The sequence below is a fragment of the Hemiscyllium ocellatum genome, chromosome 8 (genome assembly GCF_020745735.1).
Source record: "Hemiscyllium ocellatum isolate sHemOce1 chromosome 8, sHemOce1.pat.X.cur, whole genome shotgun sequence".
Taxonomy (NCBI): domain Eukaryota; kingdom Metazoa; phylum Chordata; class Chondrichthyes; order Orectolobiformes; family Hemiscylliidae; genus Hemiscyllium; species Hemiscyllium ocellatum.
In genome coordinates this window covers 116,876,315-116,903,857 of record NC_083408.1, presented here as the reverse complement: position 1 = coordinate 116,903,857, position 27,543 = coordinate 116,876,315, and the positions used below count along the sequence as shown (strand labels likewise).

At 47.2% G+C, this 27,543-nt stretch overlaps 1 protein-coding gene across 4 annotated transcripts in view; it reads left to right on the top strand.

Moving 5' to 3' along the window:
* LOC132818445 (nesprin-2-like) overlaps positions 1 to 27,543 on the top strand; it is a 311,316-nt gene that overhangs the window by 53,065 nt on the left and 230,708 nt on the right. For all 4 annotated transcript variants that reach the window (XM_060829512.1, XM_060829513.1, XM_060829511.1 and 1 more), the window contains 11 exons: positions 3,060 to 3,204; positions 8,136 to 8,354; positions 10,760 to 11,019; positions 11,887 to 12,055; positions 18,101 to 18,250; positions 19,697 to 19,822; positions 20,760 to 20,942; positions 21,792 to 21,929; positions 23,795 to 23,980; positions 26,026 to 26,148; positions 26,416 to 26,598. In XM_060829512.1, coding sequence (XP_060685495.1) covers positions 3,060 to 3,204; positions 8,136 to 8,354; positions 10,760 to 11,019; positions 11,887 to 12,055; positions 18,101 to 18,250; positions 19,697 to 19,822; positions 20,760 to 20,942; positions 21,792 to 21,929; positions 23,795 to 23,980; positions 26,026 to 26,148; positions 26,416 to 26,598 — 1,882 coding nt within the window. The remainder of the gene's footprint in view (positions 1 to 3,059; positions 3,205 to 8,135; positions 8,355 to 10,759; positions 11,020 to 11,886; positions 12,056 to 18,100; positions 18,251 to 19,696; positions 19,823 to 20,759; positions 20,943 to 21,791; positions 21,930 to 23,794; positions 23,981 to 26,025; positions 26,149 to 26,415; positions 26,599 to 27,543) is intronic.

The following is a 27,543-nucleotide window of genomic DNA, read 5'->3' as shown; positions in this document are numbered from 1 at the left end:
TGTCAGAGGGTCAGTGCTGAGGGAGTGTCACACAGTTGGAGTGTCAGTGCTGAGGGAGTGCCGCACTGTTGGAGGGTCAGTACTGAGGGAATGCCGCACTCTCGGAGAGTCAGTGCTGAGGGAGTGCCGCACTGGCGAAGGTCAGTGCTGAGGGAGTGCCGTACTGTCAGAGGGCTCTGATGCCTCTTCTAGCTGAGCCTGTTCTAGGTTCAGGCTGTTTGTCCTGGCCTGTGGCCATGTCACTGTGTGGGGCATGGTTCGGTGGCCCGTGTATAATTGAGGATATTGCCTGGAGAAGAAGATGTGCAGCCTCCATATTCCTGCCCAAATATGAAATAGCTGGAGAAATTCAGCAGGTCTGGCAGTCTCTGTGGAGAGAGAAAGCGGAAATAATGTATCAGTCCAGTCACCTTGCACAAGGTGCTGCCTGACCTGCCGAATTTCTCCATCAATTTCTGTTTCTGTTTCTGATTTTCAGCATCATCAGTTCTTTGGTTTTTCTCCCTGTTCTTAGCAGTGATGGTCTCCGAATGTTTTGTTTAAAAACAGCTGTGACAATTTCATGTGAAACCTTTGAATATCGTGACATGATTTTCCTTTTGTAAATCCATAATTAATCTGCTAAATCAGACAATCATTTTCTAAATCTCCAGTAATCACATCATTTGTCTTAAATTTTCCTTACTATTGACATCGGGCTAACAGGACAGTCGGTCCCCAATTACTCTCTCCCTCTTTCTCTAAGAAGTGAAATTGCAAATGTGGCCTTTGGTGGCCTTATCTAAGGGAGGAGATATTTGCAAGAGGGAGTGCTGTGGAGTTGCAGCAGACTTACTCCCAGAATGATTTCTGAAGAAGGCCTTATGCCCAAAACGTCGATTCTCCTGCTCCTCGGATGCTGCCTGGCCTGCTGTGTTTTTCCAGCAACATATTTTTCAACTCCCAGAATGATGCCCCTATCCTGTGAAGAGAGGGTGTGGAGACTGGGCATTTATTCCCAGAATGGTGCCCTGTCCTGTGAAGAGAGAGTGTGGAGACCTGGGCATTTATTCCCAGAATGGTGCCCTGTCCTGTGAAGAGAGGGTGTGGAGACCTGGGCATTTACTCTCTGAAGTTTAGACGAACGAGATGTGATCTCTTAAAGGGTGAGACAGAGTGGATACCGAAGGGATGTTCCTCCTGGTAGGGGGTTTCTAGAACCAGGAAGAAGCGGTGGTGTAGCAGTATTGTCACCGGACTGGCAGTCCAGATCTTTCGAGACCCTCAAAGGCTAGAGGTGAAATTTGAATTTAACAGAAATCTGGAATAAAAAACTAGTCTACTGGTGACCATGTAACCTTTGTCAATAAGTATGTAAATGAGCTCGCTGAGCTGGAAGGCTTGTTTTCAGACGTTTCGTCACCATGACTAAGCAATATCACCAGCGAGAATTTCCGGTGAAGCGCTGGTGGTATGTCCCATCTCTCTATTTATAGGTCTTGGTTTGTTAAGGTAGATGATGTTATTTCCGGTTCTTTTTTTCAAGGGAAAGTGGTTGGGATCTAAATCGATGTGTTTATTGATGGAGTTCTCTGATGGAGAATGCCATGCCTCTGAGAATTTTTGTGCATGTCTTTGTTTGGCCTGTCCGAGGATGTGTGTGTGTTGTCCTCAGTCAAAGTGGTGTCCTTCCTTGTCTGTATGTACAGAAACAGTCAGAAGGTATGAAGGGATATGGGATGGGTGCAGGAAAACTAGCATTGAGATTGAAGATCAGCTGTGATCTAGTTAAGCACCAGAGCAGCTCAAAATGTTGACAAGGCCAATCCTCCTCCTGTTCCCTGCACAAACCTCGGTTTAGTTTTTCCTGTATCCCCTTTAAAAACGCTCTCTGACCAAGAACACACTTTACACTTCTCTCTGGTAAATTTCATCAAAGTCATATGTCTGTTTCTATCTTTGCTGTTTGCTGGGTGCCAGTGTTCTAACTAAAGTCTGGTTGAAGATTTGTAGCTCGGGTATCCGTTGTTGTGGTTCTGTTCGCCGAGCTGGAAGTTTTTGCTGCAAACGTTTCGTCCACATTCATCCATAAACTCCATTAACAGACACATTGACCTGGACACCATATACAAACCACTACAGCTGAAACTGACACCCGGAAGCGGCAAGAACATCCATCAACAGACACATCGACCTGGACCCCACATACAAACTACTACAGCTGAAACTGACACCCGGAAGCGGCAAGAACAAACCATTATAAATACCGGAAGAAACATCAAAGCAGCGCTTCACAGGAGGCTCCAATAGCACTGATGATGTTCCCTAGCCAGGGAACGAAACGTTTGCAGCAAAAACTTCCAGCTCGGCGAGCAGAACCACAACAGTGTTCTAACTGATAGGAAATGCTGTTCCCTCATCCCCACTGTGCTCATGGACTGACACTGACTCCTGGTCAAACAAAGCCCTGATTTGAAAGCCCTCAGCTTTTTCTGACTGTGTTCATAATGTGCCGTATGAACGTAGAACATAGAACAGTACAGCACAGTACAGGTCCTTCGGCTCTCGCTGTTGTGACGGTCTGTTATCCTACTCTAAGATCAGACTAACCTACGTACCCTTCATCTTACTCTCATCCATGTGCCTACCTAGGAGTCACTTAAATGTCCCTGATGTCTCTGACTCTACACCCACCGCTGGCAGTGCATTCCACACACCCACCACTCTCTGTGTAAAGAACCTACCTCTGACATCTCCCCTAAACCTTCCTCCAATCACATTAAAATTATGCTCCCCATGATAGACATTTCCGTCCTGGGAAAAGGTGTCTGGCTATTCACTCTCTGTCTGCCTCCCAACATCTTGTACACCTCGATCCAATCACCTCTCATCTACTTCGCTACATTGAGAAAAGCCCTAGTTCCCTCGACCGTTCTTCATAAGGCATGTCCTATGAATGCAGATTGTTTCTGTAAAAGGGAGAACTCTGAATGAACACTGTCCATAAATCTCTCTTCCCCTGTAATTTATCTTTGGCAGGATTTTGTTAAAAGCCAGGTATTATTTATGCTCTTGGACAGGTACCCAGAGAAATTGAAAGAACATGTGACAAGATGCCGGCAACTCACAGAGCACCTTGCCAGTCTGGAGACAAGCCTCACAGCCTCGTCAGCACAGATCCCGACTTCGTATAAAGCAGCCATTGAGCTAGCAGAAAGGCAGATGGTAAAGATCCTCTTCCATCGTGTCACACATCAACCAAGAGTGTGGGTGGAGCTGGATGAGTGTGGATTTGTATCTGTCTGTGTTTGTAAACGTCTCTATGTCTGTATCTCTCCCTCTATCTGTACCTCACTCTTTGTGTCTCAGCTTGTCTCTGTGCGTGTACCTCTCTCTGTGTCTGCATTAGTGTCTCTTTGTGTCTTGCCTGTACATCTCTCTGTGTCTGTCTCTCCCTGTGTCTGAACATCTTTCTCTGTGACTGTACTTCTCTCATGTGTGTGTGAGAGAGTGTCTATATATGTGTGTGTGTGAGTGTGAGAGAGAGAGTTTGTATGTATGTGTGTGTGTGTGTGTATGTATGTGTGTCTGTTACAGTGTATGTCAGGGTTTTAACAAGGAGAGCCATATGTTGATAGTTACAGCTGTTTACTTATATTTAGAATTTGCTTATTTGTAATAAATAGTTCTTGTTAGGTACAAGAACCTGGTTAGTGTTTTGCAGGTAACATGATTCCAGCACACAGGTAAACCACGGTCTCCATGTGCTCTGATTCATTCATTGATTTTGTGGTGACCTAGGAAGTAGTGAGGCTTGTGAATTAGCACACTTTCCGAAGTGGTTAGTGACAACAGCTTCAGTGCTTGTGGCCAAATTATTTTGATAACGAGAATTTGGGTGTGATATTAACAAATATTAAAGAGAAAGTAAACACCAGGTTCGATATTGCCAATAAGAAAAGGCCCTGGAAATGACAAAGGACTTGGAGCAGCTGGCCGAGTTGTCCCTGACAGTCTTAAATGAATTTCCAAAACTAGATCACCTGAGTTGGCACCTACACTGGGTGTGGCTTTGCCTGCTAAAGCTGAGAAGGTTGATGTCATTGCAATACTTAGGTTCAGTACAAATACCAAGAGACCTTGTTCTCCAGGGAGTGAAACGTCAGAGTCAGGAGATATTCAGTTACTGGTTGGAGCATTTGAGCATGAAGAGAATATGGAAAAGCTGGAGACACAATTCCAAAGGGAAGAAAGAAAAAAGGAGAAAGGGAGATGGAATTGAAAAGGCAGGAAATAGAAATGAGGGGCTTGAGAATCAGTGCACTTTCCCAAATGAATCACAACATTTTCTCCATCGGACAAACCATTTATCCCAGCAGCCAGCACTCACTCTAAACTGGGGATGTGCTTCCTTAGGTAAGGAGTCCAGAATTGTACATCTACCAAATATCCCAGTCTCACAGGGTGTTGAAAAATGTTGTACTTTTTCCATTTTCTCTGCTACCTGAGAGGTTGGAGGGATGATTCCGTTCATTAATAAAGGCATTAGCACACGGAGAGGGGGTGATCTAAGTTCAGGAATATAGGATGTGGAAGCGTTTTGGGTAGTGATGGTAAACAGAAAAGGCAAGGAAAGACTTATGGGAGCGATATATAGACCCCTAACAGTAATCATGCAGTACAATGGTATATACAGGAAGAAGTAATAGGAGTCTGTCAGAGAGGCAAGGTGGGGAACTTTAATCTAAATATTGTCTGGAAGATCAAATGGGTAAAGGCAGCTGACTGGAGGTGTTTGTAGAATGTTTTCAGGTTTTTTTTTTAAATAGTACATTCTTGGGCCAAACAGCTATACTGGACTTGGTATTATGCAACAAGACAGGATTAATTATTGACCTCATAATAAAGGCAGTGCTGGGTAATAGTGGTCATAATCTGCCTGAATTTCACATTCCATTTGAGGGAGAGAAGAGTGGCTCTATGATTAATATTTCAGCTTTAAAACCAAGGGGAGTTATGAGACCATGAAAACAAAATTACTTGGTAAATCAGGTCGAGGGTGATGACACAAAGATAGGTAGGAAAGTAAATTGTGAAGAAGTTATAAGGAAGCTGCAAAGGGATGTAGATAGGTTAGTACTGACCATCTTCTTTATCAAGGACGTGAATGTGTTCAAAGCAGTTCAGAGAGGATTTACCAGACTAACACCAGGAATGGGCGGGTTATCTTATGAGGAAAGGTTGACCAGGCTGGGCCTGTATCTGCTGTAGTTTCGAACAGTAAGAAGTGACTCGATTGAAACATATATAATCCTGAGGGGTCTTCACTGGGTTGATCTGGAGAGGATACTTCCTTTATGTGAGAATTTAGAGCTAGTGGTTAGCCCTGCTGCCTCTCAGCATCAGGGATGTGGGTTCAGTTCCACCTTCAAGTGGAATAGAGTCTGCACATTCTCCCCGTGTCTGCGTGGGAATCCTCCAGGTGCTGTGGTTTCCTTTCACAGTCCAAAGATGTGCAGGATTAGCCATGGTTATTGAGATAGGGTTCAGGCTGGATTTGGTCGGACTTTCATTCAGAGGGTCAGTGCTGACTCAGTGGGCCGAATGACCTCTTTCTTCGGGGTAGGGATTCTATGATTCTGGGGTTTAAAGATAATGTCCACTTAAAATAGAAACGAGAAGAAATTTACCTCATGGAGGGTCATGAGTCTTTGGAACTGTCTTCCTGTAAAGGTTTTTGAAGACAAAGATGGATAGATTGTTGATCATCAAGCAGGAGAGGGAGATTCTTGGTGTTACAACTCACTGGAGTAATGTGTTTGGAATCGAGCCTCACTATCCCCGGAGTCTTTAATCAGACCAAAGCTCAAAGGTTTTTAGAAATTTAACAAAAGTTAAAGATTTTTAAAGTTTCAGTTGATTTGAATTTCAAATCTGAGTTGATACAAAGCACAGACCAGGATTTTGTACTGAAGTTGAATCATTATTTATTAGAAGTAATTAGACTCTAGCTACAGGCAAAATGTTAGAAACCATTGTCTTCTAACACACACAGACACGTGCACACACACACACACACACACACACCAACACACACAGACACGTGCACACACACACACACACGCACACAGACACACCAACACACACAGACATGCACGCACACACATGCACACAGACACACACAAATTCTCATAAACACAGATACACACACACTTGCACATAGACACACACACATACACACACATATGCACACAGGCACCAAATACACACAGACACACACACACACACACACTCATACACGTGCAAACAGACAGGGTTAAATAAATTAGGAAGGGAAAAACTGGAATAGCAGTTCAGTCTTTAATTCCAGGTTCAGTGTTGAGATGAACTTTATGACTCTTCTCCTAGCTAACATGTTGCTTCAATGATCTTATTCCAGATGCTTAAAGACCGTAAGAATTAAGAAATTGAGTAGGCTGTTCAGTCCCTCTAGTTTGCTTTACCATTCAGTGGTTGGTGAGAGACACAAGGGGTTGATTCTCTCAAAAGGAATCTGACTTATCAGGTGAAAGCCACAGCTTACAACAACTTTTTCAGGGAAGATAAACTGGTTTTCTTCAGGCATACAGAGAGTTTTGACTGCACAGAACAGAGAAACTGCTCCTCAGCTGGAAAGAACTGAACACTTTGCCCTCTCTGGAACTTGTTCCCAGCTTCAAACTGTTCAGTTAATTGCAAACCAAACCACACAGTCGTTGGCATGCAGTAAGGTCTTTGTCATTGATACCTGGTCACTAGTCCATAGACCAATCAACCTCCTGATGTCAGCAAAAGATGTACCTGTAAATTTCCTCAGCTCAAAATTGCAGCTCACACTTTAATTGCTGTTTGTTTGTGCAGCTGATTCCATGATGCCTGCGCTGGAGCTCAGGTTACTTTCATTCAAAACCACAGCCACTCTCTCCAACTCTGGTTTCAAGACAACAGTTTCTCATTTCAGTCCCCAGTTTTTTATAAACATGAAATAAAAAGGCATAGTTTTTATATTGGGGTAAGCAGGAATATGGAGTAATCAGGTCAGCTGTATCTTATTGAACAGCAGAGTAGGCTTGATGTGCCTAATGGATTAATTCTACACTTAATTCATAAGATCATACTGAAATGTATAACTTCACACTTTGTCATAATGTATTCCATCTGCTGTGTTCTCACCTACTCAGCCAATCTTTCTCTGTTCCTCTGTAGCCTCCTTTATCCTCTTCACCATTTACCTTTCTGGTAACTTTGTCTTCTCATTGACCTGGAATATGCCTGACCCAGTCCCTTCACTGGAGTCAGTCCTATAGTCTGTAAATGCCAGGCCTCAGTGAAAACAAACCTGCATTCTCTCACCAGAGGAAGGAAGTTCTCTCTATTTCCCTGTGAAAATATGAATCAGTCTTGAGGTGAGACCGCTTCTGGAATACTGTGCCCAGTTCTGGTGACCCTGCTATAGGAAAGATATTATTAAGCTGGAGACAAAAGATTTACTAAGATGGTGCTGGGTACAAGAGGTCTGAGTTATAAGGAGAGGCTGGATAGGCTGGGACTTTTTTCCCTGGAGCATAAGAAGTTGACAGGTGACCTTATCGAGATTTTTAAAATTGTACCGGGCATGGATAGCGTGAATTTTCCCCTGGGGTGGGGATTTGAAGACTATGGGATACGTTTTTAAAGTGAGAGGAGAAAGATGTATAAAAACCATGAGGCGCAGTTTGTTTAGCAGGGAGTAGTTTATATCTGGAGACAACTTCCAGAGGAAGTGGTGGATGCAGGTTCACTTACAATGTTTAAAAGATATTTAGATAAGTACAGAATAAGAAATGTTTGGAGGGATAGGGGCCAAGCGCAGGTGAGTGGGACTAGTTTACTTTGGGATTATGGTCAGCATGGACTGGTTGGACCGAAGGGTCTGTTTCCGTGCTCGATAATCCTATGATTCTATTCTCAACATCTCAATCTCAGAACTGAAGGGATGTGTGTGTGTGCAGCCTGTACCTCTCATTGACCCCTTTCCACTGCAGCATCACTCTCACAAAGGAAAGGTGGGGAGAGGAGTGAGCTCTGAGATGGTGTTTTCTCATTTTAACATTTTCTGTTTTCTTTGCTTATCAAAGGCGTTGGGAAGAGAGATCGATTGCATTGAGCTGAAAGTGTTGGAACTGAAGGACAAGGCCCACGATTTGGAGGGGACCGCTGATACCAGCAATGAGGGATCAGCCAGCCAGGCTGTGTCCACACTCTCAGGCCGCTGGCTCTGTCTCCGAGATTCGGCGAGAGAGCAAGAACTACGCTGCTCAGGCCTCAAGGAGGAATGGAAAAGCATCAACGAAGAGGTACCAATGGCCAATGACCAGTGGGAACAGTATTATACAACCTGGGCCATTAATGTGGAATGACCCAGGGCACGATGAGGGTGGGGAAGCTGGTGTATTCATAAGGATTTCAGCAAAGCATTTGACAAGGTCCAACATGGGAAACTGATAAAGAAGATAAAAGCACATGGGAGTTAGGGTAGATAGGCAAGAGAAAAAAAATTGGTCCAAAATTGGCTTTGTGACAGGAGACAGAGGGTGGTGTTTGTGCGGCTGGTGCTCAGTCTGCAGTGGGTGTATCACAAGAATAGTGCTGTGTCCCTTATTGTTTATGATATTCATAAACGTTGGAGATGGGAATGTGGGGAAGAGGGGTGATAAGTAAGTTTGTAGGTGATGCAAATATTGGCTGATTGGGTGAGAGTGTCAAAGAGTGTGGTACTGGAAAAAGGTTAGCTGTCAGGTGCATCCGAGGAACAGGAGAATCGACATTTAGATTAAGGGCTTAGGCCCGAAGCATCAACTCTCCTGCTCCTCGGAGGCTGTCTGACCTGTTGTGGTTTTCCAGCACCACACTCTTCGACTCTGGTCTCCAGCATCTGCACTCCTCACTTTCTCTTCCTGAGTGGCTGACAGTGAGGAGGAAGGTGTTAGGTTACAGGAGGATACAAACGGGTTGGTCAGATGGGAGATCAGTGACAGATGGAGTTTAACCCTGATCACTGTGAGATGAGGCACTTTGGAAGAAGCAACAAGACAAGGGAGCACTCAATAAATGACACTGGGAATCTCAGAGGGACACTGGGAATCTCAGAGAGACACGGGGAATCTCAGAGGGACACTGGGAATCTCAGAGAGACACGGTGAATCTCAGAGGGACACTGGGAATCTCAGAGGGACACTGGGAATCTCAGAGGGACACTGGGATCTTGGGGAGCTTGTCCACAGATCCCTGAAGGTGGCAGGATACAATAATATGGTAGTTAAGACGGTGTATGGGATATTAGCCTTTATCAGTCAAGGAGATTTGATAAGAACAGGGAGGTGATGCTGGAGCTGTACAGGACTTCAGTGAGGCCACAGCTGGAGTACTGTGGGCAGTTCTGGTCCCCACACTATAGGAAGGATAGGATTACACTGGAAGAGGGGGGACAGAGGAGATTCACCGGGATGGTACATGGGATGGAGCAGTTTAGCGATGAAGAGACTGGATAAGCTCAGATTGCTTTCCTTAGAATAAAGAAAATTGAGGGGGCCCACGATAGAGGTGTGTACGATTATGATGGCATTGGACTGGATGAATAGAAAGCAGTTGTTCCCCTAATATGAAGGTCAATGATAAGGGATCATGATTTTAAAGAGAAGAACGGGAGGTTTAAAAGGGATTTGTGGAAATCTTTCTGGAAAGCAATGCCTGGGAGGGCAGTAGAGGCAGGAAGCCGTGAAAACTTTAAAAAACATTAGGTGGATGAGTGCTGGAAATCTCATAGCACTCAGGTCTATGGAGATATGACTGTTCTAACATAGGCCAGTGATCGAGTGTAAACTGAACCAGCAGGGTTGGCTTCAGTAAGGGAGGTTCGGCATTGAGGGAGAGCCACACTGTTGGAGGGTCAGTGCTGAGGGAGAGCCGCACTGTCAGAGGGTCAGTGCTGAGGGAGTGCCGCACTGTTGGAGGGTCAGTGCTGAGGGAGAGCCACACTTTTGGAGAGTCAGTACTGAGTGAGCACTGCTCTGTTGGAGGGTCAGTGCTGTGGGAGCGCCGCACTGTTGGACGGTCAGTAATGAGGGAGTGCCGCACTGTTGGAGAGTCAGTACTGAGGGAGTGCTACTGTTGGAGGGTCAGTACTGAGGAAGGGGTGCACTGTCAGAGGGTCAGTGCTGAGGGAGTGCCGCACTGTCAGAGGGTCAGTGCTGAGGGAGAGCCGCACTGTTGGAGGGTCAGTGCTGAGGGAGTGCTGCACTGTCGGAGGGTCAGTGCTGAGGGAGCGCCGCACTGTCGGAGGGTCAGTGCTGAGACAGTGCCGCACTGTCGGAGGGTCAGTACTGAGGGAGTGCCGCACTGTCAGACGGTCAGTGCTGAGGGAGTGCTGTACAGTAGGAGTTGGCTTTTTTCAAATGTACATAGGTCAACACCAAACCAAGATTATTTCTCGTTGACAAATATCTCACAATCATGACTGTAAAGAAGAGTCTAGAGAGTTCCCCACAAGATTCTGACCATCATTAATCTGAGCATTGTCCCAAATTATCCAATCTCATTTTGTCCCGTGTGGAATCCTGCTGTGTACACATTTTGCCTACTGCGTTTCCTATGACAGTGACTACATTTTAAGAAAGTATTTGGTTGGCACTGAAGTGCTTCAGGAAGTGCTGACACAATGGTGGCTATGTTAATGAAGTTTCGCTTTCCTTTCTGCGTTCAGATTGATCGTGCAATGATTATCCTGGACCACCTTCAGGATGACCTGCCTGATCACCTGCGGCAACAGGCTCCAATGGCTGAGCTCTTGGGGCTGGGGGAGTACGTCAGCCGTTACCATGGTGATCTGACCCAACAACAATCAACCCTGGGCCTTCTGTTCCAGCGTGTGGCCCGTGTTCTCAATGTTCAGGAGCCATCGGAACCAGCTCCAACCGTACCTGTCCTTCAGGAATTGCGAATGATGGAGGAGCGATGCCAGAGGTGAGGCAGGAATGGCCCTGGCTTGATCACTGGCTTTATCTCATTTTGCTTGTGCTGCTGGGGTGTGAGACAAAGCAGGATCCCAACTCTCATCCCTGCTGGTAGTTCTAGGAGTTGGAGTGGGAGGGGTGTTTACGATGGCATTTCAGAACAGTAGTGTCTGTGGTACTGTCCATGGTACAGTGCTCTGAACATCCTATCACTGCTGCAGTCCAAACAGGCAGCTCAGGCACCACTGCCTCCAGGGTAACTGTGGATGGACAGTCAATGTTGGCCCAGCCAGAAACACCCACACTCCAAAAAACACTAAATAAAAGTCTGTAATTTCTCAGTTTGAGCCTGTGAGTGCAGGGGGCTAATGACAACAGCTGCTGTGTCACCTCAGACAGCAAAGGGACCACCGTGTATGACTACAGCCCATCCCCCACCACCCTACATTGACCTCTCACACTGTGAAATGTTTTTGTCTCCTGTCTGACTCCCTATCTCCACTTTGCCAGTGACTGTAACTGTCTTCCATTATCCGACAGCTCACACTCTAATCCAGTGCAGACTGGATACAGTTGATGGGTCTTGTTTATTCCTTGCCTAATTGGAAAGGGATTAAGGTCCTTATTGTTTTTTTGGCAGTGAGCGGGGGAACTATTTACTGATTACTGACAGCCAGATACTGCCCAGGCAAAAGGGTCTCCCTCAATGCCTCAGCCCTCACTAGGGTTTTCCCCTCGTTCCCTCAGCCCCCCCACCTCCCCCCCCACCTCCAGGGACTGAGCTGAATTCAGGGGGCGCACACACACACTCACGCACAGCTGCACACCTTCAACCCTGTGAGTCTCTGCTGTTCAGTCAGGTGGTTTGTTCTCACAGTCTGGCACAGAAACTGGAGAAGAATCGGCAAGACATTGAAGCAGAGATCCGGGAACGGGAGAAAACCATCCAAGAGATTGACAGGATTGATGCTTGGGTGCAGCAAACAACGATTCAGCTGGACAGCACAGAGTTACACAGCGATGGAGGGCCACACACTGACCTGGAGGTAAGGTATTGTCAGCATCTACAGGAACTGTAAACCCACCAGAGGGGTTTACGATGGCATTTTAGAACAGTAGTGTCTGTGGTACTGTCCATATGTAGAATAACAGCTATCCAGGAGTGAGTTACAGACTGGGATCCAATTGAGGGGTGAGGGCTGGTTTATATACAGAATAACAGATACCCGGGAGTGGATGTCTTAAAATTAATTTACATGATTGGATATTGCTGATTAGGTCACCATTTATTGCCCATCCCCAACTGTTGAAAGGGCAATTAAGAGTCAACCCCATTGTGTGGGTCTGAAGTCACATGTAGCTAAGGATTGCAGTTTTTCCTTCCCTAAAGGAGGTGCCAGTGTTGGTTTGGGCTGTAGAAAGTTTAAAAAACATCTAACATCAGGTTACAGTCCAACAGGTTAATGTGGAAGCACTAGTTTTCAGAGTGTTGCTCCTAAATCAGGTAGCTAGTGACCTGACGAAAGAGTAGCGCTCTGAAAGCATATACTTTCAAATAAACATGTTGGATTATAACCTGGTGTTGTGTGATTTTTAACTTTGTTCCCTAAAGGACATTAATGAAGCAACTGGGCTTTACTGACAACCGACAATGGTGTCATGATCATCATTAGACTCTTAACTCCCAAATTCAAATTCCACTATCTGCCCCAGAACACTACCTGGGTCTCTGGATTAACAGCTCAGCAATTAGACCATCAACTTCCTAGTTACAGACTGGAATCTAATTGAGGAGTTCGCGGTGGTTTATATACAGAATAACAGACACCCGGGAGGGAGTTACAGACTGGAATCTAATCGAGGGGGTCAGGGTGGTTTATATATAGAATAACAGATACCCGGGAGGGAGTTACAGACTGGAATCTAATCGAGGGGGTCGGGGTGGTTTATATATCGAATAACAGATACCCGGGAGGGAGTTACAGACTGGAATCTAATCGAGGGGTTCGGAGTGGTTTATATACAGAATAACAGATACCCGGGAGGGAGTTACAGACTGGAATCTAATCGAGGGGTTCAGGGTGGTTCATATACAGAATAACAGACACCCGGGAGGGAGTTACAGACTGGAATCTAATCGAGGGGGTTGGGGTGGTTTATATATAGAATAACAGATACCCGGGAGGGAGTTACAGACTGGAATCTAATCGAGGGGTTCAGGATGGTTTATATACAGAATAACAGATACCTGGGAGGGAGTTACAGACTGGAATCTAATCGAGGGGTTCAGGATGGTTTATATACAGAATAACAGACACCCGGGAGGGAGTTACAGACTGGAATCTAATCGAGGGGTTCGGGGTGGTTTATATACAGAATAACAGATACCCCGGGAGGGAGTTACAGACTGGAATCTAATCGAGGGGTTCAGGTTGGTTTATATACAGAATAACAGATACCCCAAAGTAAGTTACAGCCAGGAATCTAATCGAGGGGTTCAGGGTGGTTTATATATAGAATAACAGATACCCGGGAGGGAGTTACAGACTGGAATCTAATCGAGGGGGTCGGGGTGGTTTATATATAGAATAACAGATACCTGGGAGGGAGTTACAGACTGGAGTCTAATTGAGGGGTTCGGGGTGGTTTATATACAGAATAACAGATACCCAGGAGGGAGTTACAGACTGGAATCTAATCGAGGGGTTCAGGTTGGTTTATATACAGAATAACAGATACCCCAAAGTAAGTTACAGCCAGGAATCTAATCGAGGGGTTCAGGATGGTTTATATATAGAATAACAGACACCTGGGAGGGAGTTACAGACTGGAATCTAATCGAGGGATTCAGAGTGGTTCATATGCAGAATAACAGATACCTGGGAGGCAGTTACAGACTGGAATCTAATTGAGGGGTTCAGGATGGTTTATATGCAGAATAACAGACACCCGGGAGGGAGTTACAGACTGGAATCTAATCGAGGGGTTTGGGGTGGTTTATATACAGAATAACAGGTACCCCGGGAGGGAGTTACAGACTGGAATCTAATCGAGGGGTTCAGGATGGTTTATATATAGAATAACAGACACCTGGGAGGGAGTTACAGACTGGAATCTAATCGAGGGGTTCAGGTTGGTTTATATACAGAATAACAGACACCCGGAAGGGAGTTACAGACTGGAATCTAATCGAGGGGTTCAGGGCGTTTATATACAGAATAACAGATACCCGGGAGGAGGTTACAGACTGGAATCTAATCGAGGGGTTCGGGGTGGTTTGTATACAGAATAACAGATACCTGGGAGGGAATTACAGACTGGAATCTAATCGAGGGGTTCGGGGTGGTTTATGTAAATAATAAGATACCAAGCCCAGGTTACAGATTGGAATCTAATGGAGTGTTTCATGGTGTTGGGGTGTATAGAATGTGATGGCATTTGATAAGATGTCACACATTGACTCATAAACAGAGTTAGAGCTCGTAGAATTAGGGTAAGAATACTAACCATGGCAATGTAGATATGACTGTTGGGAAACAGAGGGTAGTGTTTAATGGGTGTGTTTGAGACTCGAGGAAGGTTTACAGGTTGATGACCTTGACTTTGGTGAACATGTTCCGAATTGAAGATTTCCAGATGATACAAAACTCTGAAGCCTTGTGAATGATGGGGAGGATAACATTGAAATTCAAAAGGACACAGGCAGGTAGTTGGAGTGGCTAGACGGGTGAAATGCAGAAAAATCTGAGGTGATGTGAACTGTGAGTCCACAACCACCTGCTGAAGGATCAGCGCTCTGAAAGCTAGTGCTTCCAAATGAACCTGTTGGACTATAACCTGGTGTTGTGTGATGTTTAACTTTGTCTACCCCAGTCCAACACCGGCATCTCCAAATCAGGATTCTTTTTGGTAGAAAGGAACGTGGAGAGACTTTATAAAAGCCGGAGCACTCTACCAAAGAGGGAGCAGGAGCAGAGGGTGGACATCTTCATAAAGCATTGTAGGTGGAAGGATGAGAAAGTGTTTAAAGGAGACAGTGTCCTAAACGTTTTAATAGGTGTGTTCATGAACAAAAGGAAGAAAGCTTTGTTAAATCTGTATAAATCTTCGGTTTTCCTTCAGTTTACTACAGTGTTGAATTCTGTGAGTCACACTTTAGGAGAGCATTAGAGAGTGCAGAAAAGATTCACGAGAATGGTTCCAGGATGAGGAACTTTGGTTATGTGGATAGTTTGGAGACGTTGAGATTGTTAGAGAGGAGAGAGTTGAGATGAGATCTGATGGAGGTGTTCAGAATTGAGGGGTCTGGACCATAAGGGAGTAGTGAGGGAGATGCAGTTCCCCTTGGTGCAGGGGTTCAGAACCAGGTTTAGGGGATTGGCAAAAGAAACCGCCAGGAGGAACGTTCTCACCCAGTGAATGGTTTGAGTTTTGAATGCGCCGCCTGAGAGTGTTGTGGAGGCAGGTTCAAGCGAGTCACTCGTGAGGAAGTTGAACCATTATCTGAATAGGAAGACTGTGTAGTGGTAGAGGGAGAAGACAGGGGAGTGACACTCAGGTTTGTTCCTTCAATGCGCCAGCACAGACATGATGGGCGAAATGGCCTGAGTTGTGTTGTAACCATTCTGCAATTCTGTGAATAGAGTGGGTTCCAGGCTGGAGTTGAATTGAGAGCTTTGGAAGGCTTGATAGATTGAGTTATTTCTAGAGGCCATACAGCTGACCTGCTGTTCGCCTGATCAGCAATCTCTTGTAACCGGCCTTTCAAAGATCATCATTGCATTCAGTGAATTTGGAACAGGAGCTGAATGTGTTGGTTTTGTGCAATGAAGGTGAAGTGGAATTTGAGCAGGAGTGCTGTGTTTTTGATATTCAGACTGATGAATACACCGAGTAGGTACAGCTGCAAGCTGTGCATATCAATCAATGGCTTTTAGTTCTCTTTGCCCTGTTGTCTTTAGCTTTCAAATAAAAAGACCAGAAACTGACGCTGCTTCTCCATTAAATACATTTGAAGAGAAAGTGATAGAGTAAACAAGGAGAGACTGTTTCCATTGGCAGAGGGTCAGTAACAGCGGATTCAAGACAATAGGTGAATGATCCTGAGCTGGAGATGAGAGGTTCTTTTACAGAGCGAGTTGTTGTGATTTGGAACGTGCTGCCGAAAAGGACGATGGGTGAGGTTTCTCTCACACACACACACACACACACACACACACACACACACACACACACACACACACACACACAACTGAAGGAGGCCATTCAGGTCATTGAGTCCCTACTAGTTTGCCATGTAGCAATCCAACCAATTCCACTGCACTACCTCCCCCTGTCCCCCCACACAGGATTATCAATTCCCTGCACTTGCCCTCCCCCCCCCCCACAGGATTATTAATTCCCCTGCATCCCCCTCCCACAGAATTATTTCCCTCCAGTATTTGGTCCGTTTCCTTTTGGAATTGTTCAGTGCTGCCTGCTCCCCTCCCAGCCCAACCTCCTGGGCAGTGAGAGCTGGTCATTACCAGGTGCGGTGTAACAATGTCCTTCTTCACATCCCACACATCTCTTGCTCAAAACCTTAACTCCGTGTCTCTCTAGATCTCGTACCATCAGCATTTACTTTTCATTGTCACTGGACCAGTATTAACTGCCTGTCCCTAATTGCCCCTTGCTAAGGTGGTAGTTGACTTCAACCACTTGGGCACTCACAATGCCCTGAAGGAGGAAGTTGCAGGATTTGGCTGGGTGCTGTTCTGATGTACCTGTTGCCCTTATCCAACTGGACGGTGATGGCCCAGGGACTGGGTCAGTCATTCACTGGCATTTACAAGAAGATCTCATAGAAACCTGTAAACGCTAATAGAGCTGGATAGGGAAAAGGCAGGAAGGATGTTCTGATGACCAGAGAGTCAAGACCCAGGGGGTCACATTCTAAGGATTTGGGGTTGGCCATTTTGGACAGGGATGAGGAGAAATGTCTTCACCCAGAGAGTGAGGTCCCTGTGGAATTCTCTGTTATAGAAAGCAGCTGAGGCCAAACATTGAGGGATCATCGGGTATGGGAGCTGATCAGCTATGATCATATTGGAATAGTGGAGCAGGATTGAAGGGCCGAATGGTCTGCTGCTGCTCCTATTTTCCTACGTTTCTATATTTGCATTGTGACTAAAATCCTTTGTCCCCATAATAATTTTTGTAAATCCCTTCGAGAACCTTTCGAAGGATGTGAGCATCTATCTGAAAGTGTGGAGCCCAGCGCTGGACACGTGCCCTGGCTGTGGTTTATATCCAGGGCTTCACAAAGCACCAGTGTTCCCTCTCGCCGTTTGTCTGTCTCTATACCTCAGAGGGCCATGCCCCCACATGCTTCCTGAAACACCCTTCATGTTGCAGTACTTTCAAACGTGCACGCCCAGGTCCCATTCCAGCACATTGTTCAGAATGGTGGCATTTTGTCTATGTTAACCCTCTGTATGCTTACTGCCAAAATAGAGCACCTGAAACATACAACAGCAATGTTTGGAAAGGAATTTTGGAAGCTAGGATGACACAGTGGGTCAGCGGTTAGCACAGCTACCGCACGGGACCTGCGTTCGATTCCAGACTCAGGTGACTGTCTACATGGAGTTTGCATGTTCTCCCCGTGTCTGTGTGGGTTTCACAGTGCCCATGGATGTGCAGGCTAGGCGGGTTAGCCATGAAAGATGGGGCTGGGGCTGGGTGGGATGATCTTCAGAAGGTCAGTGTGGACTTGAAGGGCTGAAAGGCTTGCTTCTACACTGGAGGGGTTATGTGATTTTATAAATACTTGGCAAGTAAAAACTACCAGGGGCATGGAAAAACACCAGGGAAGACCAGTGAAAGGGGAGCTCCCTCAAACGGCTGGCGCAGTCACATATAAATGTGTGAATTAGGAGCTCAATGTAATCCATGGTTGACCTGATTAGTCCCTATAACCCCCTGTGCTTGGTGACTGTGGATCTTCAGGTGGTTTCTGGTTTTGTGTGAACTCCTGTGTGGTTTTGTTTGAAAGCATAGACCTGACTGCCCAGAGGGCACACGTATTCATTCTACTCTGTTGCCCATAGCAACTCCGAGCAGGGATAAGTGCCCGGCGCCAGGCAATGGCAGAACTTAGCGGCCAGCTGCAGAGCAGGTACTCAGAGCAGGATGTTCCCTCAGAGATCGCCACTCGCATCCAGAAGACCAGTTCCGCACTGACAGACATGGGAGCTAAGGTGAGGCTTTAACTTCTCCAGCAGCTTTCTTCTGTTCACCATCTTCGATGTCAGTGACGCACTTAATGGAATGTCCACTTTATGTAGAGCAAGATCCCAACCATTAACAACAATGAAATAAATCTGTTTCCCTGATGTTATATACATTCACCAGAATCAACTGCTTAATGTTCTTGTCTGGGATTTCAACCCTTCACCTCTGCAGAAGTGCAGATGCTGGAGATCAGAGTCAAGATCAGAGTGGTGCTGGAAAAGCGCAGCAGGTCAGGCAGCATCTGAGGAGCAGGAAAAATCGACATTTCGGGCAAAAGCCCTTCAACATCACTGGCTGGGCCCAGCATTTATTTCCTGTCCCTAGTTGCCCCTTGAGAAGGTGGGGGTGAGTTGCCTTCTTGACCTGCTGCAGTCCATGTGCTGTGGGTTGACCCACAATGCCCTGAGGGAGGGAATTCCAGGATTCTGACCCAGTGACACTGAAGGAACGGTGATATATTTCCAAGACAGGAGGTGAGTGGCTCGGAGGTGAACTTCCAGGGGGTGGTGTTCCCATGTATCTGCTGCCCTTGTCCTTCTAGATGGAGGTGGCCATGGGTTTGGAAGGTGCTGTCTGAGGATCTTTGATGAATTTCTGCAGGGCATCTTGTAGATAGTACACACTGCTGTTACTGAGCGTTTGTGCTGGGGGGAGTGAATATAGATTTTTAAAAAAATAATTCACATGATGAGGGCGTCACGGCCAAGCTACAGGGCAGTTAAAAGTCAGCCACATTGCTGTGAGTCTGGGATCGTGTGTAGGCCAGACCAGGTAAGGATGATAGATTTCTTCCTTCAGGGACATTAGTGAACCAGATGGGTTTTCCCCCAAAAATCAAATCACAGCCATCATTAGGCTCTTCCTTCCAGATTTTAGTTAAGTTTAAACTATACCATATGCTGTGGCAGGGTTTGAACCTGGGTCCCTAAAATGGCACCTAACTCTCAGGATTAATAGTGTGGTGATAACACCACTAGGGCTGTTCCCTTCTCTGCTAATGTGCTGTTCCTTGGATGCTGCCTGAACTGCTGTGCTCTTCCAGTACCACTGATCCCGAATCTGGTTTCCAGCATCTGCAGTCATTGTTTTTATCTAATGTGGTAGTAATCAAGTGGCTGCGTTGTCCTGGATGGTGTCACCTTCCTGAATGTTGGAGTTGCACCCATCCAGTAAAGTATTCCCAGTTGGCCACTTGTTTACTACTTATTTTTTCACAAGTTAAAACTATTTGAAAGTTTATGATCCCTGACACTCTCTGAGCTGGTAATGACATTATAACATGAGACTAACCCATGTTGGTTCTGAAGAATATAATGTGTCAGGGAGCATTGTCAGAACAAATGGGAGAGCATGGAGCGCGGCAAAACACATCCGTCAGCTCAAAGGTGACCTTTTTTGGATTTTCTTGTCAGCTGGAGGCCAGCCCAAGGCAGGATCTGAGCCACAGAATTGTATCCATAACGAATGGACTTCACAGGGTGGAGAAGCTGCTAAAGCAATGCAGCAAAACTCACAGTGAGGCCCGGAATCAACAGAAGGTACAGCAATGAACACTCTCCACCAAACTACTGCAATCAGAATACCGCCCCACTTCACCTCTCCCCTCAACATCCCAAAGGGGCTGACCCTCACTGGGGTACGGGGTCCCCCTCCCTCTCCTGAAGGGGCTGACTCTCACTGGGGTACGGGGTCTCCCTCCCTCTCCTGAAGGGGTTGACTCTCACTGGGGTACGGGGTCTCCCTCCCTCTCCTGAAGGGGTTGACTCTCACTGGGGTACGGGGTCTCCCTCCCTCTCCTGAAGGGGCTGACCCTCACTGGGGTACGGGGTCTCCCTCCCTCTCCTGAAGGGGCTGACCCTCACTGGGGTGCGGGGTCCCCCCTCCCTCTCCTGAAGGGGCTGACCCTCACTGGGGTACGGGGTCCCCCTCCCTCTCCTGAAGGGGCTGACCCTCACTGGGGTACAGGGTCTCCCTCCCTCTCCTGAAGGGGCTGACCCTCACTGGGGTACGGGGTCTCCCTCCCTCTCCTGAAGGGGCTGACCCTCACTGGGGTACGGGGTCCCCCTCCCTCTCCTGAAGGGGCTGACCCTCACTGGGGTACGGGGTCTCCCTCCCTCTCCTGAAGGGGCTGACCCTCACTGGGGTACAGGGTCCCTTCTCCTGAAAGCCCCTATAATCCAGGGGCAGATCACCTCATTTGACAGCAGAGGGCAGCATTGTTCTATTTCTGATGTCAGATCACTTTGTTCTCTCTCTATTTTGAAGTTGATGTATTTCCAGGAATTAATGACATGTTCTCACAGCAATGCTGTTCTGCACGTGTTTCTGCCACTGGCTAACCTTTTACATTTAGGAAGTGAAACTGCAGAAAGTTTCATCTGAGTACCGTGCGTAGGTTGCCATGTTGTTACTGTGTTTGGTGGATGATGATGTTGTTTGGGTCCTGGGTTCAATGCCTGCTCAACCTTCCCACAGACAGTGTGGTGTGCGATCGATAAGTGGCACTCGGTTCTATCGGAGCTCGAAGCAGAGGTGCAGGAGCTGGCACAGCAGGATCCCGAGCAGGCTCAGCAGCTGATGGAGAATCTCATGGAACCACTCCAGCTATACCAGCATGTCTCACACACAGCAGAGCGCAGAACCATCCTCCTCAACAAGGTGACAGGTCCTCGGCATGGTCTCTGACACTGTTCACTGCTGTTTCTGCTTTATAGCCTCTCTTTAACCTGTACTGGATCTGTATGAGGGAGCTTCATTCCACATCTAACCTGTACCTGTCCACAGAGGGTTTTTAAAATTCATTCATAGGCCATGGGTGTCACTGGCTGGATGAGCATTTATTAACTGTCCCTAGTTGCCCCTTGAGAAGGTGGGGATGAGCTGCCTTCTTGAACTGCTGCTGTCCACGTCCTGTCAATTGACCTATAATATCATTAGACAGGAAATTTGACCCAGTGACAGTGAAGGAACGGCGATATATTTCCAAGTCAGGATGGTGAGGGGCTCGGAGGGGAACTTGCAGGGGGTGGTGTTCCCATGTATCTGCTGCCCTTGTCCTTCTGGATGGAAATGGCCGTGGGTTTGGAAGGTGCTGCCTGAGGATCTTCGGTGAGGTTCTGCAGTGTATCTTGTAGATGGTACACACTGCTGCTACTGAGCGTCGGTGGGGGAGGGAGGGGGTGTTTGTGGATGTGGGGCCAATCAAGCGGCTGCTTTGTCCTGGATGGTGTCAAGCTCCTTGAGTGTTGTTGGAGCTGCCCCCATCCAGGGCAAGTGGGGAGTATTCCATCACACTCCTGACTTGTGCCTTATAGATGGTAAGAGTTTGATGGGCTCAATCCAGTGGGCGCTTTCCTCTGTGTTGAACCCTGTGCTGGACATGTATGATACTAATTCTAGGTGGCCCCATTGGTCAGAGTGTAATTCCTCAGGATTTCCATTCCATCCTGTTGATGGATGGTACATTAACATCTCTCTATTGAAGGACTTTTGTGTATTTTTGAGCAGATTCCTGACTGCCTGGAGGAGTATAAACAGATCACTGACTCGACAGAAGCATGGAACAATAATGCCAAGAGTCTGCTCTCCAGTAAAATGGACTACACATCAGCCAAGACAGTGAACAAACAACTCCTAGCTTTACAGGTGAGCAGCCAGGCATGAGCATCCGTCCAGGCAGGATACATTTCGGGTTGGTGCCCCACTGCTGCTGACACTCAGACTCCAGGCTCACTGTGACAGGACAGTAAGGAGTGAAGTCACCTGCCCTTTCCCCATTACCCTCCACATTACCCAATTGTAATCACAAGTGGGGTGCCACAGAGGTCAGTGCTGGGACCTCTACTCTTTTTTTTAAAGATTAGATTAGATTATTTATAGTGTGGAAACAGGCCCTTCGGCCCAACAAGTCCACACCGACCCGCCGAAGCGCAACCCACCCATACCCCTACACTTACCCCTTACCTAACACTACGGGCAATTTAGCTTGGCCAATTCACCTGACTCGCACATCTTTGGACTGTGGGAGGAAACCGGAGCACCCGGAGGAAACCCACGCAGACACGGGGAGAACGTGCAAACTCCACACAGTCAGTCGCCTGAGTCGGGAATTGAACCCAGGTCTCAGGCGCTGTGAGGCAGCAGTGCTAACCACTGTGCCACCGTGCCGCCCATAATTCTTTACAATTTATAGAAGTGTTTTGGATGAAGGGATGGAAGGTGTGGAGCTACATTTGTTGATGTCACAAAGATAGGTCAGAAAGTGAGTTGTGAGGAGAACTGAAGGAGCCTGCAAAGGGATAAGAGTAGGTTCAGTGAGTGGGGAAAGTGAGGGAGGTTCAGTGAGTGGGGAAAGTGAGGGAGGTTCAGTGAGTGGGGAAAGTGAGGGGGTGGCTGAGAATTCCCTTTTTCCAATGGCAGTGAATGCAGAATCTTTAATTCTGTTCAAAGCAGAAGCAATTCAATGTTTGATGACCAAAGATTATCAGGGACTGGACAGGAAGGTAGAGTTGTGATTAAAATCAGACCAGCCATCATCGTATTGAAGAGCAAAGTCTGAAATCACATGACACCAGGTTACAGTCCAACAGGTTTATTTAAAACCATAAGCTTTCGTAGTCTTGCCCCTTCGTCACCTGAATGATATAACCTGGTGTCGTGTGACTTCTGACTTTGACCACCCCAGTCCAACACCGGCACCTCCACATTATTGTACAGCAGCACCGGCTCGAAGGGCTGAGTGGCCTCATTTTATTGGTGTGTCCTGTTGGATGCCGAGGGAATGCAGCTCTTTCGGACATGCAGCCTATCAGAGATGGGACTCTGTTTGGGAGGGACACCCTGTCAGAGATGGGACTCTGTTTGGGAGGTGCAGCCGATCAGAGATGGGACTCTGTTTGGGAGGGACACCCTGTCAGAGATGGGACTCTGTTTGGGAGGTGCAGCCTGTCAGAGATGGGACTCTGAGACACATCTGTCCGTAAGTATGATGTGGACGCTCTGACAGTACACATCCTGCGAACAGTAATACGTCTTGCCTGAATACTCTGACAGGTTGAACCTCTAAACTCTGAAATTATCCCTGTGAATGTAGTTGTAATAGCTCCATTTACAGAGACTTGGATCTGCTCTTAATGCTCCAAGTGGGCCTGTGCCAAGACTCAAAGTTTTAATGAACTTCAGTGAAAACACCAAATGCAGAAGATGGCAGTGGGTAAGGACAGTGGCGATAGTGAGAGAGCAAGCTAACATTTCGAGCTGAGATGACTCTCCATCAGAGCTGAATGAAGGATCAGCTAGACCCGAAACGTTAGCTTACTCTCCATGGACACTATCCTGAGCCGTTGTGATCTCCAGCATTTGTTGTTTTTAGTACAGATTCCTGCATCGGCAGTAACTTGCTCCTCTTTTCATTGAGCGTCCTTGCTTTTCGATTTGCAGTTGTCTGATGTTTTGAATGGATTGAGAATCGATTCCTCCTCTTTGTTTGAGTTGTGACTTGTTTTTGAAAGGTGCTGGCTCAGAGTGCCAAACAAAAGCAGCAAGGGCTGCAAGACGTTCTCGTCAGACTGAAGGAGCTGTCTGTGCTCTACCAGACCGAGGAGATGATGGAGCGACTCAACGAGCTCCAGAAAGGGACTTCCACCCTGCAACAAGAGATTGACGTGCAACTTGCAGAGTTAGAACACGTAGCGATGGTGAGACAGCCTAATGCCCCAGAGAAACATTGACTCAGCATCACTGTCTTCGTTAAAGTGCACCCACGGCCCAGTGACTGTCACAGTCATCTCGTCTCAGCAGTTGTGATTTCACACCCCCACTGGAAACCCCGATACACCCCACTGTAAACCCCGATACACCCCACTGGAAACCCCGATACATCCCACTGTAAACCCCGATACATCCCAATGTGAACCCCGATATACCCCACTGGAAACCCCGATACACCCCACTGTAAACCCCGATACGCCCCACTGTAAACCCTGATACGCCCCACTGTAAACCCCGATACACCCCACTGTAAACCCCGATATACCCCACTGTAAACCCCGATACACCCCACTGTAAACCTCGATACACCCCACTGTAAACCCCGATACACCCCACTGTAAACCCCGATATACCCCACTGTAAACCCCGATACACCCCACTGTAAACCTCGATACACCCCACTGTAAACCCCGATACACCCCACTGTAAACCCTGATACACCCCACTGTAATCCCCGATACACCGCACTGTAATCCCCGATACACCCCACTGTAATCCTTGATACACCCCACTGTAAACCCCGATACAACCCACTGTAAACCCCGATACACCCCACTGTAATCCCTGATACACCCCACTGTAAACCCCGATACACCCCACTGTAAACCCTGATACACCGCACTGTAATCCCCGATACACCCCACTGTAATCCTTGATACACCCCACTGTAAACCCCGATACAACCCCACTGTAATCCCTGATACACCCCACTGTAAACCCCGATACACCCCACTGTAAACCCCGATACACCCCACTGTAAACCCTGATACACCCCACTGTAAACCCTGATACTCCGCACTGTAAACCCCGATACACCCCACTGTAAACCCTGATACACCCCACTGTAAACCCCGATACATCCCACTGTAAACCCCGATATACCCCACTGTAAACCCCGATACACCCCACTGTAAACCCCGATACATCCCACTGTAAACCCCGATATACCCCACTGTAAACCCCGATACACCCCACTGTAAACCCCGATACATCCCACTGTAAACCCCGATATACCCCACTGTAAACCCCAATACACCCCACTGTAAACCCTGATACACCCCACAGTCACCCCGATATACCCCACTGTAAACCCTGATACACCCCACTGTAAACCCCAATACATCCCTCAGTAAACCCTGATACACCCCACTGTAAACCCCGATACACCCCACTGTAAACCCAGCTTCACCCTACTGTCAACCCTGACCCCACTGTAACCTCCGATATGCCCCGCTGTAAACCCTGACCCCACTGTAACCTCCGATATGCCCCGCTGTAAACCCTAACCCCACTATAAACCCTGATGCATCCCACTGTAAATCCTGACCCCAAATGTAAATCGCAATACACACCACTGTAAACCTTGATACACCCCACTGTAAACCCCATTATGCCTCACTGTAAAGGCCTGATACACCCCATTGTAAACCCTGACCCCACTGTAATCCTTGATACGCCCCACTGTAAACCTGACCTCACTGTAAACCCTGATACACTCCACTGTAATCCCTGACCCGACTGTAAACCCTGACCCCAGTGTAAACCCCGATACACCCCAATGTAAACCCCAATATACCCCACTGTAAACCCCGATACACCCCACTGTAAACCCTGATACACCCCATTGTAAACCCTGACCCCACTGTAATCCTTGATACGCCCCACTGTAAACCTGACCTCACTGTAAACCCTGATACACTCCACTGTAATCCCTGACCCGACTGTAAACCCTGACCCCACTGTAAACCCCGATACACCCCACTGTAAACCCTGATACACCCCACTGTAAACCCTGACCCACAGTAAACCCTGACCCCACTGCAAACCGTTATACGCTACACTGTAATCCCTGAACCCACTGTAAACCCTGATATGTCCCATTGTAAGCTCTGATGCACTGTACTCCATTTGTACCACCACAATCTCTTTGTGATGTCTGTACTGACACTTTCCCTACTCTCTGTCTTTGCAGGAACTTGGTGATTTGGAATCCGAAGTGAAGAACATTGAAAATAAACTTTCGAAGATTAACACCATCCTGTCCTCCATTAAGCTCTGTGACCTCCCCATCGTGGAGCATTTGGAGAACAGACAGGTAGCAGTATTGTCCCTGCATATCGGTGTCTTTGACATTACTGACATTTGATATGATTTCTTCCTAAAGCCAGTAGAGTGTATTGTGTTGGTTTGCTCTTGTTGGTGATGGGTCAGCACCTGGTAATTCTAGACATTGAATCCTGATCAGCCTCTGAATACTCTTCCCCATTTAGATCATGTATTCCCAGTGCTTCTGTCATCAATGTGAAATGCACAGATGTGCCTTTGCATCTTGTCTATAAAACCGTTTCTTTCCTGAGTTTAGATAATCATGGAGAACCTTGAGGAGATGAAGGAGCTTGTTGGTATGATGGAGCACTGTAAGGAGACTCTGGGAATAATGCCAGAAGCGATCTGTACGGTCGAGGTCTTCACCAAGATTCAGCGTGTGTCTGCAGAACTGACACATCTGCAGGAGGTGACAACGCAGCAGAGCACCATGTTACAGGTACATCACCTTTCACCTCACACCTGGAGAGTGAGCTCACAGACTGGTCCCTGACCTCACTCACTGACTGTTCGTCCTATTTTAAAAATATTAATTTGTGGGATATGGGTGTCACTGTTTGAACCTTATTTATTACCCATCCTGTGTTGCCCTCCTTGAGAAGGTGGGGGTGAGCTGCCTTCTTGACCCACTGCAGTCCCTGTGCTGTGGGTTGACCCACAATGTCCTTAGGGAGGGAATTCCAGGATTCTGACCAGTGACAGTGAGGGAACGGCGATATATTTCCAAGTCAGGATGGTGAGGGGCTTGGAGGGGAATTTGCAGGGGGTGGTGTTCCCATGTATCTGCTGCCCTTATCCTTTTAGATGTGAGTGGCCGTGGGTTTGGAAGGTGCTGTCAGAGGATCTTTGGTGAGTTTCTGCAGTGTATCTTGTAGATGGTACACACTGCTGTTACTGAGCGTCGGTGGGGGAGGGAGGAGGTGTTTGTGGATGTGGGGCCAATCAAGCGACTGCTTTGTCCTGGACGGTGTCAAGCTTCTTGGAGCTGCCCCCACCCAGGGTAAGTGGGGAGTATTCCATCACACTCCTGACTTGTGCCGTGTAGATGGTGGACAGGCTTTGGGGAGTCAGGAGGGGAGTTACTCGCAGCAGGATTCCCGTGGATTGGTGATTGACATCATGAACCTATCTGCTGAGCACAAACTCTAATCCATATCAAATATTCATCTCCAGCTGTACAGGTGGTACCTGCTGGAATTCTCATGCTGAACTGGCGACATGTGGCTCAGTGGTTAGCACTGCTGCCTTATAGGGCCACGGACCTGGGTTCAATTCCAACCTTGGGACAATTGCCTCTGTGGAGTTTGCACATTTTCCCCACGTCTGTGTGGATTTGCTCTGGCTTCCTCCCACAATTGAAGGATGTGCAGGTTAGGTGAATTGG